The 21,578-nt window shown below is 43.9% G+C and overlaps 1 protein-coding gene across 2 annotated transcripts in view; it reads left to right on the top strand.

Annotated features, from left to right (window-relative positions):
• Positions 1–5,544, top strand: part of SORCS3 (sortilin related VPS10 domain containing receptor 3) — a 420,882-nt gene extending 415,338 nt beyond the window's left edge. For both annotated transcript variants that reach the window (XM_069979813.1, XM_069979814.1), the window contains exons 26-27: positions 4,166–4,323; positions 5,333–5,544. In XM_069979813.1, coding sequence (XP_069835914.1) covers positions 4,166–4,323; positions 5,333–5,397 — 223 coding nt within the window. In that variant the 3' untranslated portion in view covers positions 5,398–5,544. The remainder of the gene's footprint in view (positions 1–4,165; positions 4,324–5,332) is intronic.
• Positions 5,545–21,578: the final 16,034 nt, after the last annotated feature.

Raw genomic sequence — 21,578 nt, 5'->3', positions numbered from 1 at the left:
TTCTGCCTATTGTTTATTATCTTTGTTCTAAGCCCTCCTCCTTGGGCATATGGGGCACGGTTATATGGAACCGTGTTATGATGCCTGTTAGGGTTTGTACAACTAAGAGAACCTATTATCATACTCCCCTTCTGAGTTACTAGAGGGGCTTCTCCTGATCAGGGTCCTTATCTCTTGCCCAGAGTGGAAAGCAATGCACCCTAGGGTATCTACACACTTAGGGTAGATATTTTCATTGCACTTGAAGCTATAGACCCTCCTTCATATTGTTTACTTTCCTTTGCACAGTTAGATAAAAAATTTTCTCATACGCCAGTCTTAAAATAAACTCCACCCCCATTTACCCGGCGCCTCTTAGTAAGGCTGGTGGCACCTGCACCTGTCACAGGCTTATACAGAAATGTACACCTGCACTTCTCCATGGTTAAACCATGATAACATAGGCCCCCATGTCATGCTGTGTCAGCTCTCTTGGTGACATCCTGCCCTGCCTCTCCAGTTAACATGCTCTCCCGCCTCTCTTGGTGACATGCTCTCCTAGATAGCTTTATGCCATGCTGTCCCAGCTCTCTTTGTGACATATTTTCCCGGCTTCCCTGATGACATGCTCTCCCAGCTCCCCTGATGACATGCTCTGCCAACTTCCCTGATGACATGCTCTCCCAACTTCCCTGATGACATGCTCTCCCAGCTCCTGTGATGACACGCCCTCCCCACTTCCCCTGATGACATGCTCTCCTAGATAGCTTTATGCCATGCTGTCCCAGCTCTCTTTGTGACATATTCTCCCGCCTCCCCTGATGCCATGCTTTCCCGCCTCCCCTGATGACATGGCCTCCCTGCCTCCCCTGATGACATTGTCTCCCACCTCCCCTGATGACATGCTCTCCCGTCTCCCCTGATGACATGCCCTCCCGCCTCCCCTGATAACATGCTCTCTTACCTCCCCTGATGACATGCTCTCCCGCCTCCCCTGATGACATGCTCTCCCGCCTCCCCTGATGACATGGTCTGCCGGCAACCAGGAAACTCCCTTAAAGGGGAAGTCCAGTTTGGAAAAGTTATCTCCACAGGGTAACTAGCTTATCATGGAGGTTTCTACCCTTGGGGCTTACCTTGATCTCAAGATCCCCACCAATCTATTTATTCTCTAATGGAGCTGCGAGAACAGCTGAAAACAGTGCATGGGGGATAACTTTTTAGGCTGGGTTCACACTATGTATATTTGAGGCTGTATTTGGTCCTCATGTCAAGTCCTCATAGCAACCAAAACCAGGAGTGGATTGAAAACACAGAAAGGCTCTGTTCACACAATGGTGAAATTGAGTGGATGGCCGCCATATAACGGTAAATAACTTCCATTATTTCAATACAACGCCCGTTGTTTTAAAATAACAGCAAATATTTGCCATTAAATGGCGGCCATCCACTCAATTACAACATTATGTGAACAGAGCCTTTCTGTTTTTTTTAATCCACTCCTGGTTTTGGTTGCTATACAGCCTCAAACATACAGACTCAAATATACGTAGTGTGAACATAGCCTTAAGGTGGGAGGTTTTTAGATGGCCCCTCATAAAGCGCTATCTCTAGTAAGGTATATTATATTTGTGTGATATGAATACTGGTATTTATTGGGATTATCCTATACGGAGTTAGGAAGAAATTTCCTCCTTACATAAGGGTACTGTAAATTGGCGGCCACTTTATAGAGGATTTGTTTTCTGCTTTCTCAGGATCAACCTGGCATGAAAATAATAGGATGAATGTGATAGAGCTGTGTCTATTCCGGCAGTGTTACAAGCTAAGCCTATAAAATTTATTATCTAGTTACATCTTTTGTCCCTTGTGTCCTAATTTATACAATTGTAGTTGATTCTACATCTAAAAAAGAAACAAAACTAAGTTTGGTTTTAAAGGAGTCTGTCTCATTTACTGACATGCCCAGTACATGCACCGATCATCTTCAACGTAACATTTATGTATATACAGTAATATTGTTTAGACCTCCCTTGTGTTCCAGCTCAAACCCATCAAGGCCCCGACCTCATAGCCCTGTGATGTGTCTCCGGACCCCATATCCCTGTGATGTGTACCCGTGGACCCCATATCCATGTGATGTGTCCACCTTGCACTTCATATCCATGTAATGTGTCCCTTTGGATCCCATATCCATGTAATGTGTTCCAGTGGACCCCATAGCAATGTGATGTGTCCCCCGGACCGCTTAGCCCTGTGATGTGTCTTCCTGGACCCCTTATCCCTGTGATGTGTCCCTGTGGACCCCTTATCCCTGTGATGTGTCCCTGTGGACCCCATATCCATGTGATGTGGACCCCATAGCCCTGTGATGTGTCTTCCTGGACCCCATAGCCCTGTGATGTGTCTCCGGACCCCATATCCCTGTGATGTGTACCCGTGGACCCCATATCCATGTGATGTGTCTTCCTGGACCCCATAGCCCTGTGATGTGTCTTCCTGGACCCCATAGCCCTGTGATGTGTCTTCCTGGACCCCATAGCCCTGTGATGTGTCTCCGGACCCCATATCCCTGTGATGTGTACCCGTGGACCCCATATCCATGTGATGTGTCCCCCCGGCCCCCATATTCATGTGATGTGTCCACCTTGCACTTCATATCCATGTAATGTGTCCCTTTGGATCCCATATCCATGTAATGTGTTCCAGTGGACCCCATAGCATTGTGATGTGTCCCCCGGACCGCATAGCCCTGTGATGTGTCTTCCTGGACCCCTTATCCCTGTGATGTGTCCCCGTGGACCCCATAGCCCTGTGATGTGTCTTCCTGGACCCCATAGCCCTGTGATGTGTCTTCCTGGACCCCATATCCTTGTGATGTGTCCCTGTGGATCCCATATCAATGTGATGTGTCCCCATGGACCACATATGTATATTGAGATGTCATGCAGGGAGATAGGCATAATAACAATGCTGCATACAACACTATGGGATGTTTGGACACAGGAAAACTATACTAAAGGATGGGCAACTATGTCACCAGGTAGTGACATTATACAAGAAAAGGGATACATAAGCATAATCCAAAAAGACCCAACTACAGTATAAAGCCAAAATGTGGCTATATTAGGCTCATTACATGTCAGATAGTTGGGGTTTCTGGAATATGTTAAACAGGGAAAAGAACTTGCTTTCCACTCTAACCATCTATGTAAGTACCCTGGCCAAGGTTTACGGGCAGTATCTGTGGCACACAGCACATCCAGCCAATCTCCAGCATCTATGTCACTGAACATACTATATATACAGAAGCCAACACAAGAGTCAGGAGACCCTTATACACATCACATTATTGGCTGCTCCAACTGAAATCATTGAACTCAACAAAGTCTTGTTTAATGTATATGGATATTATTCTCAGGGCCCTATTATAATCAGCCGATTCAGCCGATCAGCTGATCCTGTCTTTAGGTCCAGACCTAAAATCATTGGCGGCCGCCGATCGTGCATCATTACATGTAATAGCGATGCGCGGCCAAATAAACTGTTCATTCATCACCTCTCCACGCTCCTGGTCTTCTCCTGCCCTCTGCTTGTTTCTCGGAGCCACCATGCTGTAGCTTCAAAGTGGTCTCTGAGCTGACAGTCCTCTCAGCCAATCACTGGCCATGGTGGTCCCAGGAAGCAAGAAGAGGGCAGGAGAAGACCGAGAGGTGGAGAGGTAATTTATAACAGTTTAGGGTGAGGGCTGCCCGGACATCACTAACTACGTCTGTGCAGCCCTTGCTAAATGATCATCAAGCCATGTAATAGGCCCAGTAAAGGATCTAGCATGTCAGTGCTTGTTTACATTATTGATCGGGCCGTCTAATAGGAGCCTTACAGAATACTATTTACTGAACTCATAAATGAGATGACTCGGAACTAAAAATGAGCTCACATGGAACATATCTGAATCCAATGGTTCGGCGTTTGAATACCGGTGGCTGACGAAGTTGGATGCATCTCTAGAGAGTTCAGGAATACATGGAAACATAGGCCATAGGCTGTATCCATATTTTCCTAGACTCCTTAGGGCAGCTTCCAACTATTTCAGCCACCGGTATTCAGGTGTTGAAAGATCGGACTAATTTTGTAAAAAAAAAATTTTGAACCGTAAAAAAAAATCTAACTTTTTTGACTTTAGGAAAATCCCATGGATTAATATCTACGCTCAGGTTCAACACGACAAAGAACAGGAAATGATCGGGTCCGTCAGCCAAAACGACAACGCACCCAAAATATCGCTCAGCAACTTCACGGAGGAAGAGCTGACAGACAAGGAACTGGACGCCCGAGTCATTGGTAATCTCCATTCAGATGAAGCTTGTCTTGATGCTCTGATGGAATATGAACACTCAGCAAAGTGAATCTAGTCAATTAATCAAGTATAACTCACGTTCAGGACGGTCATGGCAGAAGTGTAATGAATGGGTTCCGCATGACTTAGCCGGGCCGGGAGCCGCCTCCCTCGCAGGGTGGCGGGGCTGCTGGGTGACCTCTGCGCTGATAGACATGTCACTTCCATTATTACATTGTCATCATGGTAATGTGTTTTCATTGCATACAGAATGTTAGGGTTCAAGGCAAAGGCAAATGTGATTAGAAAAAGCATTTACCCAGCGACATCGCAGCGGAGAATCCGGAGCAATTTAGTGTCCCACAATTATAAAGCTTCTGGGTCTATAGAACACTATGCTATATTAGATGGATGGATGGATAGATGGATAGATAGGAGATAGATAGATAGTAGATAAATAGATAGATAGATAGATAGATAGGAGATAGATAGATAGATAGATAGGAGATAGATAGATAGGAGATAGATAGATAGATAGATAGATAGATAGATAGATAGATAGATAGGAGATAGATAGATAGGAGAGAGATAGATAGGAGATAGATAGATAGATAGATAGATAGATAGATAGGAGATAGATAGATAGATAGATAGATAGATAGATAGATAGATAGATAGATAGATAGGAGATAGATAGATAGATAGATAGATAGATAGGAGATAGATAGATAGATAGATAGATAGATAGATAGATAGGAGATAGACAGATAGATAGATAGATAGATAGATAGACAGATAGATAGATAGATTTTATGCAGGTATTCAGATAATATCAGTGTGAAGACCCTTATTTCCTATTCCATGTTATGTGACACAGGGTTAGTGGTAGAGAATATATCATGATGATCGGACTTTGTATCATCCTGTGTTATATTTTGTGTAATTTTTTAGGTTCTCTGCCTCCCCCATAATTCTCTGTTTTCAGCCTCCTGACTGATGTCTCTTGTCTTTCAGGCACCATCTCCACGATTGCAAACAGTGAAAGCACAAAAGAAATCCCAAACTGTACCAGTGTGTAGTGTGGAGCGCCGCCGCCGCCGTTCAGCCAAAATCTGGACTATTTTTTGTATGGAAGTAAAGAACCCTCTCATTTTCTGCTCCTCTGTGCCACATTTGTACACGGCAGGTGGCTGGGATGGATTTTGTCGACACCTGATAAGGGACTCGTACACCTGCCTTCTCTATTTTTGTTTTTTTTTCCCCAAAATTTTTCAATAAACAACTAATGCCTGAGGTGGAAAAAAAAAATCTTAAAAAAAAAAAATTGAAAGAAAAAATTAAATAAAAACAAAAACACCATTCATTTTCACACAGTGGTTTCAGTAATCAGCTCAGAAATCGTCCCCCATTGGCTTCTCATTTCCATTTCTCTGCTCCGACTATGTCGTTGAAGGACGGACCCTGGAGACATTTGTATGATGTTTCAGAAGAGCCAGGTGTTCTCTTTGCCTGACCAGTTTGGCTTATGACCAGGTGTCGGAATCAGGCAACGTGAAGGTTCTGCCTCTGGAATTTGCCATTCACATGGCACTACGAATGTGTATGTGGTTTTAACATTGACAACAAAAAAATATATCTAATTGTCTGGAACATTCCGCACAAATATCATAAATTTCATTTTTTTATTTTTTTTTTCAATTTGATTTCTATGGGGAAAAAAATCTAAAATGTCACTTTGTTCTGACAATTTGCATCTATTATAGAAATATGAATTTCTAATTTTTTTTTCTTTGAATTCTGCAGTTTGACATGATAAAAAGTGTTATTTAATTGGAGAAGGATTTTAGTCCTCCCGTATAGTGAAAATCCATTTATTAGAATCTCAGAAACCCAAAGCAATTTCCTCCAATTAATTTACCTTCACTGTACTCAGAATGATTCTCTGAATTTCCAGTTTCCTTTATGATATTATGGAGAGGCCAGGCTGTACTTTGTACGTTCCCACATCGGCCGTCATTTTGTTATAATAATAACTTTAAAAATAAAGAAAAGATGTTATCCAAGATCAGAAAAACATGGCTGCTCTCTTCCAAAAACAGCGCCATACCAGTCATCAGGTTATGGGTGGTATTACAACTCAGCTTTATTTTCTTTAATGGACCTGAGCTGCAATAGAAACAGAGAAGATTGTCTGCAGAAAAAGACCACTTGCTCCATCTAGTCTGCCCTTTTAGTATTCCCCGTCTTATTATCTTAGGATAGATACAGTATATGTATATACCAGGCAGATTTACATCCTGTTATTGTAGATTTACCAACCACATCTGCTGGAAGTTTGTTCCAGGTATCTACTACTCTTTCAGTAAAGTCATATTTTCTCACATTGCTTCTGATCTTTCCCCCCAGTAAACTCTCACTGTCTCCTTTAATTCCTGAGGTCAGTTTTTTCTAAAGTCACTTCCCTCCTCAACCTTATTTAGTCCTTTAATATATTTAAAGGTTTCAATTTGTTCCAATACCGTACGCAAACTGAGGAAAGGGGTGGCGCTGTTCTGTGATAAAGCAGCTATGTTTTTTTTTCCTAATCCTAGATAACTCATTTAAAGTAATACTGTATCCCCCCCCCCCCCCCCCCCCAACTTCTGGTACCATCTATTTGATGAGAGTAAGTCCCTCCCGGTCGTGTTTTTTATAATGTGTCTGGTGCCTTGGTTTGGGTACAGAATAATCCTTTAATCTTCAGCAGCGGAGTCAATGTGGGTGCCCTACAGTGTCTGTGCCCTAGGCCTGTGACTCCTCTCCTTTCTTCTTCCCTGCCCTCCTCCTTAGAATAGTGTAGAAGACTATGGTGTTCTGTCCAATTGGATTCCCTAATAATACACCTCTGTTACACAGATACAATATATTAGCTTGTGGTTGACAGACGCCAAAGTATCTGTTACTGGCATCTATTTAAAGGAAAACTAACAGCATCTTAGTAATATCAAACCTGCCAATATGTCCCTATAGCGTGTGGGGCGCTGAGGATGAAGGTAATTTTCCTACCTTCATCCTCATAGGTAAATTAGGTGTTTGGGTGCACTGGGGGTGGGACTATCGGGGTGTGTCCATCTGTCACGGCCACCTAGTTCCTTCTAAGAAATAATTGGGCAGCACTCAAGATGAATATTCCCTACTAGGGGTGGTCCAGTACAGAGGACCCCACCCCCAGTGCACCAAACTGCCTCATTCACTTATTAAATAAACTGCAATCCCACCCCCCAAAAAATTCCTCTTAGAATTAAGGGGGGAAAGAAATCACCCTTATTCTCAGCACCCTGTACGCTCTAGGGACGTATCATGCTGGAAGTGATGTCTCTGTCCATGAAATACAGGAACCCTCTTGATTTTCTCCTTTCAGAGTGGCAGTATTACAAACAACCACCTTACCTTTCCCCAAAATAAGTCTATCCCCTAAAAATTGGTTTCGATCATGAAATGTTCAAAACAATAATCTAAAGTATTTTTCATTTTCTATACAGTCTTATGGTCACTTTAAAAAATTGTAAACTTAATTACAGATTTTTTTGATCAGTAAATTTTCAAATGTGAACTTCATTTTCTTTACTTTTCTTTTAACTTTTTTTTCCAGCACACATATAAAACTTCCGTAGAGACATAGTGCTGCATAGTGACTTAAAAATAATTTACAAAATTTATCGTCACAACTGAAATAATAATAAAAAAAAATCAGCAATTTCAAATTTGACTCTTAACTTCCAGTTTAAACCTTATTCCAATGTTCTGTGCACAGTCTGTAAATATGGAGGGTGTGCTTTTGAACCGAGTAGGGACCTTCCGGCATAATCATTCATCATGATGCTGGGAGCTCTGAATCATATTAAATCATCTCAACACTGTACTGACACAGCCATGTGGCTGTGTCAGTACACTAGCGTGAGGATTTAAACTAAGTCAGAGCTCCCAGAATCATAATAAATTGTGATGCCGGGAGTTCCATGAGCACATTATCCGTGCATGAACCGTAATCACAGAACATGTGAATGCCTCCTTAGATGCAGATTTTTTTTTTTTTTTTGTATATGGGTCCAATATACATTACAATTCTAGCATTTTTCTCAGTATGGGGTGTAAAATATAGTCATGCGAAAACATAAAAACGGGTGGCATTGAACGGATGAATACATCTTCAACATTTTGTACATAGTTTAGCCGCTACACATATCGAGGTCTATTTTCCTTACACCACTGTCTGCAGATCCTCATGATGATATTGTGTTCAGATCTTAGCATTCATTATGTATTATAGACATTTTTTGTTTTGTTTTACGTTGTTTGCATTTCTTCTTTTTTTTTTTTTAATCCCCGACTTGCCTTAGACAACGAATGAGTGAATGTGATCTCCTCCTCCATTGTTCTCAGCTTTGGTTTCATAGGTTCGATGATCGTAGCTCGTACTCACTCTCCGACCCTTTGCATGTTTAGGGCGATGGTACTCAAGGCATAATGTACATACAAATTATGTAAATAGCTTTTTAATTTCTTGGAAATAAATTAATGTTTAGTAATATAAATGAGTCTGGTCTAAGCCACTGTGATACTGGCCCAGCGATAAAAGTTTTTTTGGTTGACTGTTGTTTTTGATTTAGATTTTTTTTTTTTGCCTTCGGGAAACTTTACTGTTTTCATTTTTTCTTTCTTCCTCAGATGTGGGGGGATCAAAGGCTTAAATCTTTCTTCCTTGTCTACAAATCATGATTTATTCTATTTATATAAAGAGTTTTTGGAGAAAACATAATAATAAAAACACTCTATGATATTTTTTGCCATATTCAGAACTTTTATCATATTACTGTCGTGTCCTACTTTGAACTTAGAGTTTAACTTGGTCCAGCAGGTGAGAGAGTACTAATGGTCAAAGAAAAAAGTTTCATGTACTGCGAAACCTTGGATTACAAGTAACTTGGTTTGAGAGCATTTTGCAAGACAAGCTAACAATTTAAAAAAAAAAAAAAAGTTATTTCCGTCCCTGTGTGCCCATCCTGATACTGTACTGGGTAGAAGACCCACTCATTTTTATCCAATGCTACCTGATCAACTCCAACAGTGATCTGACACCTTCAGGCTCTGCTCCGATCCACGTCCGCATCAGGGACCTTGTCGAAATGCCTAGATCCTCCTGTGGAAGCGAGCAGCTTGGCCTTATCTCTTCTCCCTGCTGCCGGAAAACTGAGTGTGAGTGAGGCTGACGCATCCTCCTACTCCGGTCTTCAGGCAGCCTAGATCCTGCGTGCATAGTGGTGAGTGCCTTAACTCCTCGGGGCCTTTTCCGGACATCTCCCACCATTGCCGCGCACGTGTTGCTTCCATATTGCCTACGTGTTGCACTGGTTGGTGTATGACCGCTACTTGCATCTGACCCCTGAATTAAACCTTTCCCCAATAGCTACTCCAGACAGCGGCACTAGTAGTAGCAGGTACCAGAACCAGCTGTTTTATAGGCACCTGAGGAGTTGTGTGTTGAGTTAACTGATTAACCCTTTCTTTACTGATACAGTGTTCTTTATGGTCATAATTTTAATTATTTCTTATGGGAAAATTTGCTTTGATATATAAGTGATTTGAATTTCAAGCATGTTCCCGGAACCAATCATGCTTGTAATCCAAGGTTTCACTGGATACGTATAAAGGCTAATGTACACAGCAGAGCTTTATATATAGAACCTGTATCGAATCTGACAGGAAAAGAACTCCAGCTATCTCTGCATTATATTGAAGGTAGGGGAAAGTAAAATAGGGGTCTCTTATGCCTTTGTGAAAGACCTAAAATTAAGCTATATTATAACCATGTGCACGATCCCTAATAGCAATGAAGAATGTGGGACTCCAACATTGGTGAGGGGGTCACCAACAATCAGATATTTGTTACTTATCCTATAGACAGAGGATAAGGCCATGTTCACATAGCGTAAGAGACTGGCCGTTCCATGACCCGGCGGGGTCACGGAGCGGCCGATCTCTGCAAAGATCATCTCGGCCGGTGCTGCAGTACCGGCCGGATGATCTTTCCTGCTGCAGAGTTGATGTGCGCTGATGTGCCCACATCAGAACTCCCCATAGCACACTATGAAGCTTGCGGCCGGAGCCGCTCGCTCTATAGTGTGCACTGACAGGGTTTTCCTACTGCCGCAATTCACTGACTAGCAGCCACAGAAAACTGACTTGTCAGTTGTTTGCGACGCCGCTAGGGGTCCCAGCCAGAGAGTATACTATGTGTATACACTCTAGCCGGGATCCCATAAACACCCGGCCAACGTATTTTTTCGTATTTATACGGCCGTTGTTGCAAATTGCAACAACGTCCGTATAAATATGAAAAAATATGTTGTGTGAACATAGCCTAAGTGTAGATTGTGGGACAATCCCTAAAGGTTCGTCAAAGAGATAGTGGACCTTTTAAACACATCTTTTCCCAAAATGGAAGTATGGTAGCCAATGTAGTCCATTGAACATTAGATGGTGGTGGGAACTTACAACTGCACTGTGAAGGCATATAACCATATATGAGGTCTTATAAACACACATGGCAGTGAAGATTCCATTTAGGGATTAAGAAATGAATCCTTAGCTTTCTTTCCTTGTCTCTAGATCAAAAGGGACATACAACTGTTATACAGCTTTAGGCTGGGTTCACACTATGTATATTTGAGGCTGTATTTGGTCCTCATGTCAGGTCCTCATAGCAACCAAAACCAGGAGTGGATTGAAAACACAGAAAGGATCTGTTCACACAATGTTGAAATTGAGTGGATGGCCGCCATATAACAGTAGATAACGGCCATTATTTCAATATAACAGCCGTTGTTTTAAAATAACAGCAAATATTTGCCATTAAATGATGGCCATCCACTCAATTACAACATTATGTTAACAGAGCCTTTCTGTGTTTTCAATCCACTCCTGGTTTTGGTTGCTATACAGCCTCACAAATACAGCCTCAAATATACATAGTGTGAACCCAGCTTTAGGCCGTGTACACACCGTCAAAATGATGGCCATTTTTATTGGATGGACGTCATTGTAACAGCAAAACACTGCTGTTATTTTAAATCAAGGACTGTTTGTTATGTGTCGTTAAATGACAGCTGCCCACAAAAATCGGCCGACATTTTGCCTTTTTTATGTGTGAACATAGCCACACAGTGCATTCTTCCTGGTCCGATATGCCATATCAACTGGAACACTTGTACCCCACAGTCCTATAAGCAGTCCATACAAAGTACATAATCCATGTGACCTGTTATACGTGGACATTGCAACAGCAAAAGGAATAAAGACCCCACAGATTACGATGCACAAGGCAGCTTCGTCAGGAGACCACCTATTGTTCATGTACACCAGTGATAGACTAGGACTATGTTTTAAATCTCACTATTTAAAACATGTTAATAATCATGGGGGTCCTAGTTATTGGACTATTATTGTTTTATTGTTTGCAGGTGAGGGTTTGCCTGTGATATTACAGATGTGTCCATCCTTACTTTTTTTTAGTTAAGGATTGTCATTAGAACCCAATATAATACAAGATCAGGACATGTAGGAGCTCATTTACAGTACAATCTCTGACGAGCACAGACTATTCATCTCCAGACAGTGACACCAAATCATGTTGTTGTGAAAGGCTGGTAACCTCTCCCCAACCGATATATTTAGGTACAAATCTGTAGGCAATAATGTATCCAATCACTGCAGAAAAAAAACATCAGAAAGTGAAGAGAATTGTTACACTAACTATAGTAGAAAGCTTAAAGGAGAAGTCTGGCCATGGTAAAAACCTGGCAGGTGGCAGGGGATAAAATAACAATCAAACATTGCTTACCTCTCCCCGTGCCCGATTTTCACCACATGACTTGATTCGCGAGTTCTGATGACATCACGTCTTCAGGAAAAAGAATGTCCTGGCTGATGGACTGCAGACTCAACCAATCAGTGACTGCAGCGTTGTCTCAGCCCCAGTCACTGACTGATTGAGCGGCCAGTGCATTAACCGGATTGTGACATTGGCTCTGAAGGAGATCAAGGAGTCCGGCAGGAGTCCCAAAGCGAAGAACCAGTGCTGAAGAGGCACGGGGAGAGGTGAGTTAGTATAGTTTATTATGTTCTCCCTGCCCCTGCAGTTTGGAAAATTTCTCCTGTGGCCGGACCTTTAACTGGCCAACTATATATAAGGGGTTATGCAAAGATTAAAACTCATCAATGTGCAAACTTTTTAAAAGTTCGGTTTGACAGGTTCGCTGAACTTTAGAGCAAAGTTTGGGTTCGTCCGAACTAAACCCTAAACAAACTGCACTAAAATAACTAAACAATTGCAGCTGTTTCAGCTGTTTTGTGGCGTTCGGCAATTTTACTCATTGATATTTACCTGTCCTCCTGCGGGTCTCCGGTGTCCCCCGCAGCAACCTCCAGCCCACTCAACCAATCACTAACTGACTGAGACAGGACAGCGCTAAGGCCAGTAATTGGCTGAGCAGCATTCAATCCTGAGACAAGAGTGATAGCCCGATCAGCTAATCACTTGCAGTGGTGCAGTCCCATCTCAGTCAGTCAGTGATTGGTTGATCAGGCTGGAGGCGGATGGAGACACCAGAGACTTAAAGGAGGACACCAGGGGAGTGCGGACAGGTGAACATACCTTTGTTTTATATGTGTATTAAATTGTGCGGCCGCCATCTTTACAAACTCGTTGTGAACTTTGCAAAAAGTTTGATACCAAACCAAATTTTTTGCAAAATTTGTAACAGGCTTCAGTTCATTATATTCGGTTTGCTCATCTCCACTTATCACCTATTCACGTGACTAAGAAAAACAAGATTTCTCTTGACCGTTGCTCTATTCACACCCTGTGGGATTAAGATCGGCTCTCATTGGAAGTCGTCTAGTAGGCAAATAGATCTCTGATCATGCATTTACTTGGGAGACAGGAGACTCCCGTCATTGTGATTGGTGGGACCCACACTAATTGTGGATAGTTGATGAATTATAATCTTGGGATAAAAGTACCTTTAAGGATATGGAGTCCCATAATTCCTCCCTCTCAAATCTAGATTATCAATATAGATATTTTATGGTGAATTTATTTATAGATTTTCCTAATTTCATTCTCTAATTTGTTTCTATTTAGATGATTTTAAGCCCAATGTTCCACTGTGTTTATTTCTATGGAAGGTATTTTTGGCGGGAAGGTGGATAGTTAAGGACATAGGACGTACCGGTACGTCCTATGTCCTCACTTGCACTTCAAAGCGGGGCCGCGCGGCGGCCCCGCTTTGAAGTGGCGCGATCCCGGGTGCCGCGTGTAGCCCGGGACCGCCGCTATTAGCGGGCACGGTCCGATCGCCGTGCCCGCTAATTAGCTAATCGGAGGCAGCTGTCAAAGTTGACAGCTGCCTCCGATTACCGGAGGCAACGTTTCCCTGGTGTCTAGTGGGGGAGATCGCTCCTCCGGGACCTTGTCCCGGAGGAGCGATCTCCGTTACTGATGCCGGCCGGGGACGCGTCCAAGATGGCGCCGTCCTCGGCTCGGCACTCGTTTACTTCCGGCTGCAGCAGCCGAAAGCAAACGAGTGCCGATCTCATGGATCTCTGCAGCATATCTATGCTGCAGAGATCTCAATGAGAGATCACAGTGTATATACTAGAAGTCCCCCAGGGGGGCTTCTAGTATATGTGTAAAAAAAAAAAAAAAAGTGTTGTTAATAGTAAAAAGCCCCCTCCCCTAATAAAAGTCTGAATCACCCCCCTTTTCCCAGGTTTTAAATAAAAGTAAACAAATAAATAAATAAATAAACATGTTTGCTATCGCCGCGTGCGTAATCGCCCGAACTATTAATTAATCACATTCCTGATCTCGTACGGTAAACGGCGTCAGCGCAAAAAAATCCCAAAGTGCAAAATTGCGCATTTTTGGTCGCATCAAATCCAGAAAAAATGTAATAAAAAGCGATCAAAAAGACGTATATGGGCAATCAAGGTACCGATAGAAAGATCACATCATGGCGCAAAAAATGACACCTCGCACAGCCCCATAGACCAAAGGATAAAAGCGCTATAAGCCTGGGAATGGAGCGATTTTAAGGAACGTATATTGGTTTACAACGGTTTGAATTTTTTACAGGCCATCCGATACAATATAAGTTATACATGTTGTATATCATTTTAATCGTAACGACTTGAGGAACATGCATAACAAGTCAGTTTTACCCCAGGGTGAATGGCGTAAAAACACATTTCCCCCAAATAAAAGAAATGCGTTTTTTTTTTCAATTTCACCACACTTCGAATTTTTTTCTGGTTTCGCAGTGTACTTTATGCAAAAATTCAGCCTGTAATTGCAAAGTACAATTAGTGACGCAAAAAATAAGGGGTCATGTGGGTTTCTAGGTGGAAAAATGCAAGTGCTATGACCTTTGATGCACAAGGAGGAAAAACCGAAAACGTAAAAACGAAAATGGGCCATGTCCTTAAAGGGTTAAGAAGGTACAGATCCATCGCTTCGCTCAATCACTGCCTTGGTTAATGGAAACTACATGACTGCTTATTTCTGTTGCTCTGATTTGTATCACAAAAAACTAAATTGCCCTAAATTGGCATCTTTATGGGAAAAAGCCACAGCTTTAACTGAATATAAAAAAAAAAAATTCTTCTAAATATAGAAAACCATGTAAATGTAACCCCTGAGTCATGGCTCTGGGAGGGTTTTTAATGTTCTGCTCATCAGCTCCTTTACTATTTTAGTCTTGTATATTGGTGATAGATAATTAGGTCAAGTATAGCACCAGGGCGATATAGGGACCCCACAAGGACCACACCGCATAAGAGTCTGCTACAGTACTCCAAATCCTTTGTAACTGCAGCCACCACTAGGGGGCGCTCAGAAGCTTATTGTATACTATTATACATTGCACTCAATAACTTAGTATAGGGTAAATCTCTAAACTCTCCTAGTGGTAAATGTAGGTAGGTGAAATCTTATCAGGATCAGTAATATATGTACACAGTGACCAGCAGAATAGTGAGTGCAGCTCTATAGTATAATACAGGATGTAACTCAGGATCAGTACAGGATCAGTAATGTAATGTATGTACACAGTGACCCCACCAGCAGAATAGTGAGTGCAGCTCTGGGGTATAATACAGGATGTAACTCAGGATCAGTAATGTAATGTATGTACACAGTGACCCCACCAGCAGAATAGTGAGTGCAGCTCTGGAGTATAATACAGGATGTAACTCAGGATCAGTACAGTATAAGTAATGTAATGTATTTACACAGTCACCCCTCCAGCAGAATCCAGCAGAATAGCGAGTGCAGCTCTGGAGTACAGTATTATATTAAAGTGAATGTACCATCAGCCTTGCATATGGATAGAACTACAGCGGCACGGGGAAACCGGTGCAGCAGTCCTTTTTTTGAACCACGTCCCAGTTCCCACGTATGGCGCCGTTCTGATCCCTACCCCTCTATGACGCCACTCCCACTAGGGGCAGGCCAGCCTGCCTCCAGTGCTTCAGCCCCGGTCAGAGCCTTGGAATAGAACGGTGCTGTACATGTGGCGCGGTTCATGAAAAGGACTGCAGCACCAGCTTCCCCGTGCCAGTGCCATTCTATCCATGTGAAAAACTTTAAGTGAATGTCCTCAGGAGTTGACCAGAATAGTCTCCCTTCTCTACACATCACTAAACCTTGGGAATCCATGGCATACATTAGTTTTACATACATTTAAGATAATTGGTTGCAAAAACTCTCTCCACAGTGTGACCTAGAGTGCCTCACAGGTGCCCCCAAAAGGCAATCCACTGATACCCCCGGCCTGCCCGCTATAAGTACCCCTATTCAATGTCTATGTCTAAGACTAGGGCAATCTCAGATGCACCCAAAATTGTGCCACTCTACCAGGTGTTCTCATATTGGTATCTCAGAACCCACCCTATGCCAACCTGCCCTACTGGGCACCATTCTATGATACAAGAGCCCCTGTCTAGTTGTAAAATAGTCATGAGCTGAATGCAGCACTCTACTGTATATGCTTGTAGTATGCCGGCATATAGATCGCCTCCAGTGAACAATGATCCTCACTACGGTGCCGTATCAAGTCATTCATGCGGAGTCCTTAGAAAATCATTGTAACAATAAGAACACTTTAAGATTCCAATATGTCACCTTGTGGAGCGCCTGGGGCTCTGCCAGTAACTGTGGAGCACTTGTACTCTAATGTAGTGTTCTTGCCTTGATTTCTTGCGTCTTCTCCAAGGAACAATCTCTAATCTTAAGGACCTTTCATGTCATCCTCGCACACCGTGTAATTAACACATCCTCTTCATTACCCAGGTTGTCAGACCTTTTTTTTTTTTTTTTTCTTCCCCATAGCAAAAGAAAACTTTGCTGTAAACTTTTTTTGCCCTCTTGTCTGGAGCGACAAATCACGGCAGCAGAGGCGGGTGGTGGAGCTGGCATTGTACCAGTCCAGCCAATGGCTGCTCCAGAGAATTATGTCTATTATAAATCAGCAGCCAACTATTCAGATCGTGAATGTCGGAATCCATCATCTCTATGATGGGACCACAATGCCGACCTTACAGGAGAGGGAAAGAAAACAACCGCGCACGCTTTATGGAAAAGATAAGGAAAATAGTCACTTCTATTATAACATATATATTTTTTTTATATTATTAATTTTTAATTACTGTAATAAATTTCATGATTTTAATCAATAAGAGTAATGTAAATGGCATCTATGTGGGGGCATGTACTGAAGTGACATGTATTGTGCGGAGTGTTATGGGGGGATGGGGGTTACCTGATTTTTCTGCTTCTGCCCCATAGAAGGGATATAGGATCTGAAGAGTATGAGGAATAAGAGCATAAAATACATGAACTACTGCAGGCATGGGGGCAGGGGAGTAACTAGGCTTCATGGGTCACATAGCAAAAAACAATAGGCCCCCATGAATCCTAGTGTCTAGAATGATGGGCAAACTTTTCAGCTTGACATGTCAAAATTTAGCAAAAAAACAAGCATAACTTGGGTGGTGTGTCACTTTGACAAAATAATAATAATAATAATAATAATAATAATAATAATAATAATAATAATAATAATAATAATAATAATTTTGTGATATTTATAGTTTAACTAACAAAAATATATACCCCCAGTTCCCATCCCTTCACCAGCATACACCCCCAGTCCCCCTGCCCCTCATCCCTTCACCAGCATACACCCCCAGTCCCCCTGCCCCTCATCCCTTCACCAGCATACTCCCTCAGTCCCCCTGCCCCTCATCCCTTCACCAGCATACACCCCCAGTCCCCCTGCCCCTCATCCCTTCACCAGCATACACCCCCAGTCCCCCTGCCCCTCATCCCTTCACCAGCATACTCCCCCAGTCCCCCTGCCCCTCCATCCCTTCACCAGCATACAATCTCAGTTCCCCTGCCCCTCATCCCTTCACCAGCAAACAGCCCCAGTCCCCCTGCCCCTCCATCCCTTCACTAGCATACTCCCCCAGTCCCCCTGCCCCTCCATCCCTTCACCAGCATACTCCCCCAGTCCCCCTGCCCCTCCATCCCTTCACCAGCACACACCCTCAGTCCCCCTGCCCCTCATCGCTTCACCAGCATACACCCCCAGTCCCCCTGCCACTCATCCCTTCACCAGCATACAATCTCAGTTCCCCTGCCCACTCATCCCTTCACCAGCATACACCCCAGTTCCCATCCCTTCACCAGCATACACCCCAAGTCCCCCTGCCACTCCATCCCTTCACCAGCATACAACCTCAGTTCCCCTGCCCCCCTCATCCCTTCACCAGCAAACAGCCCCAGTCCCCCTGCCCCTCCATCCCTTCACTAGCATACTCCCCCAGTCCCCCTGCCCCTCCATCCCTTCACCAGCATACTCCCCAGTCCCCCTGCCCCCCATCCCTTCACCAGCATACTCCCCCAGTCTCCCTGCCCCTCCATCCCTTCACCAGCATACTCCCCCAGTCCCCCTGCCCCTCCATCCCTTCACCAGCATACTCCCCCAGTCCCCCTGCCCCTCCATCCCTTCACCAGCATACTCCCCCAGTCCCCCTGCCCCTCCATCCCTTCACCAGCATACTCCCCAGTCCCCCTGCCCCCCATCCCTTCACCAGCATACTCCCCCAGTCCCCCTGCCCCTCCATCCCTTCACCAGCATACTCCCCCAGTCCCCCTGCCCCTCCATCCCTTCACCAGCATACTCCCCCAGTCCCCCTGCCCCTCCATCCCTTCACCAGCATACACCCCCAGTCCCCCTGCCCCTCCATCCCTTCACCAGCATACACCCCCAGTCCCTGTGCCCCCTCATCCCTTCAACAGCATATACCCCCAGTCCCTCTTCCCCCTCATTTCTTCACCAGTATACACGTCCAGTCCCCCTGATCCCACCAGCAACCTCTCTGAAAGGTCACCAGTAAGCAAGTCCCTTCAACAGTGATAAGCAGAAGCTTGACACCACAGATCGCTGCAGGGTGGTTGCGCAGGAGCATGGCACTGTTGCGCCACAGCTTGTGTAGGTGGCGCAGGAGCATGACGCCACTATGCATCAAATCAGAAAAGAGCGCCGGGTTTACATGGAGCACGCGTCGGGCAGGAGGTTCGGCAGGGTACAAAGGGCCTATTAGAACTGCCAAACCCTGGCTACTGTAATTGCAGTGCCATTGCGGCTGTGCTGAAGTACTTAACGGCACTTATACTTCTTTAAATGTGGCTATGTGTCAGTGAACATGGCTACGCATGTCTTAGGTTTGCCATCATGGGTCAAGAGGGTGGCCACACAGACCCCGTAGCAGTTGCGTGGTCAGCCTCCATGGTAGCTACACCATTTCATGGGGGTACGAGAAAAAAAGATGTTACCAGTCTTCTCTTGTGGAATAGAGACTGTGATCCTTTCCGTCTGAAAAATGGCAACCACATTCTCTGCTCGGCAAAGTCTTCTGCACTGTCCAGTTCTGGCATTTGCTATTATTAATTGAATATGGAACTGTACAGCCTGCCCTGGTACCTAGAAATAACACTTGCTGAATCCAAGTGTTATTTCTAGGTACCAGGATGGGAGGGCAGGCTGTGGAGTCCACAAGAGATAGTGTCTGCTGGTGTCAGAGGAAAGAAGCCACAGTCTCTGCTCAGCAGAGTCTACTGTACGGCACAATGCCTACAAATAATGCAGCCATATAGTTACCATGTATTGCCACTGTACAAGTGTCAAATAATATCATGTCCACAGATCACCTCCAAAAAGTGACTGAATAATACTGCTGTACTGTTACCAAATGATACTTCCACACCAGGACCACATATAACCACCACATAGTGCCTGAATACCCCCAACGTATTGTTACCAAAAACACCTGGGTCACATATTACCACTCCCATGTTCCACCATGTTGTTCCACCAATTATCTATACATACTGGTCCGTGCTCCCCCGGTGTCCTCTTCTATGTTTTCAACCACATGCTCAGGCACTCACTGGCCATGGCGCTGTCTTTTCTCAATTATTCAGTGAGTGGAGAGTGACAGCTCACTCAGCCAATCACTAACTGAGAACGGACATCGCTGCGGCTAGTGATTGTGTGAGTGGGCTGTTGCTCTTGTGTCTAGAAAGTCACAGCCTGCTCAGCCAACCACTGGTCACGGTGCTTTCTCTCAGTTAGTGACTGCCTAAGCGAACGTCTGAAGAGGCAGAAGAGGAGACCTGGGGAGCGCGAACAGGTGAATAAACTTTTTTTTATATAGTAATTAGAAACAACAGAATTACTTCCCATGGAACATACTCTCTTTTCCAACTTACAGAGAGTAAATCTTTGCAGGCAGATGGAATAGGTGTTAAGCTATGTGGGGTGCTCAGCTACTAGTGTACAGTCTCTCAATTCGTATTATTGTATAAACAAAAATTAGCGGCACTCACCACCTTGTAGCAGTTACATCGTTAAAACAAAACATAATGTTGCAGGTGAGAGGCCAGTGTTAGCTAAATTTTGTTGCCGGTTGCAGCTGTTTCATGCCCCTCACGGCGGTTCTACAGACTGTAGAAGCGCCGGAAGGGGTGTAAATATCTGTAGAAGCACCGGAAGGGGCGTTAAACAGCTGTAATCAGAAACACTGTTTGGATAACACTGGCGTCTCACCTGCGACATTATGTTTTGTTTTTTTTTCAATAAAGGAACGATGGAACTGGTACAAAATGGTGAGTGCCGATAATTTTCTTTTATACGATTTTTTTTTTCTTGTAAATTGTGTTAACAAGTGTAGTAAACGCTTGCTTCATCAACAAATCAAATTGTTGCTAAATTTGTTGCAAATTCGGCTTTTCTGGATTCATTTGCTCGTATCTAGTGAAAAGTATGTGAGATACTGAGATAATGCCCTGGAAAGTAACCGAAATCCAAACCAGTATGATAGCATGGCTGGGGTCAGCACTGATTGCCCCTTGCATCAGGTTCATACATCTTTGTATTGCCCTTTCCCCTTGCCTTGGACAGAATTGAGGGCGGGGGGGGGGGGGGGTACTGATGGTGATTGTAGGAGGGCTGATATCTGCACTCCAGAGATTCTTAGTAGTCTACCTGTTTATTAAATTAGCTGCAGAACATTATCCCCAATACTATATTGAGAGTTCTGCAGCTGAGGCTGAGATGTTAAGTTAATGAAGCCGGCTCCTGTTGCGCACAGTTTTGCTCGACATTTCTTGGCTGAGCTAATGGGCACCCGAGAGACTAGAGTTTGGTCAATGAAAGGTTAGAGTGGCAAAAGCTGCAACTGTTTGAGAACTAGGCGAGGAATATTCGCCAGCGAGAGAGCGAGCATAAAGAGCGTCGTAGCTGTGTTATTCAGAGGAAGCGCAGACAACCGTAACTCTGTATCTCATTTACTCAGACAACCATATCTCTATATCTAATTTAAGCCGAGACAACCTGCCTGGAGAGTGCCAGCTCCAGACAAATTTATAGCAGAGAGGAACAGCAAGATGTGTGAGAGGGAAGAGCCGGGGCCGAGTGCTGAGAAGAACCAGTCCGGGGAATTATCTCCTCCTCTACAGACTCGGGGATTCCTCCGGATTTGTAGCCATTTGTAATCTAAACGTTCTTATAAATGATTTGTGAGCAAAATCCAGACGTCCAACCTAAGGCGAATGGTGCAGTAACATAAATGGGTCCAGGCAGTCTGCCAAGAGTGT

The sequence above is a fragment of the Dendropsophus ebraccatus genome, chromosome 8, assembly GCF_027789765.1.
Source record: "Dendropsophus ebraccatus isolate aDenEbr1 chromosome 8, aDenEbr1.pat, whole genome shotgun sequence".
Taxonomy (NCBI): domain Eukaryota; kingdom Metazoa; phylum Chordata; class Amphibia; order Anura; family Hylidae; genus Dendropsophus; species Dendropsophus ebraccatus.
The sequence above is the reverse complement of the archived record's forward strand: the minus strand, read 5'-3'. Positions and strand labels throughout refer to the sequence as shown.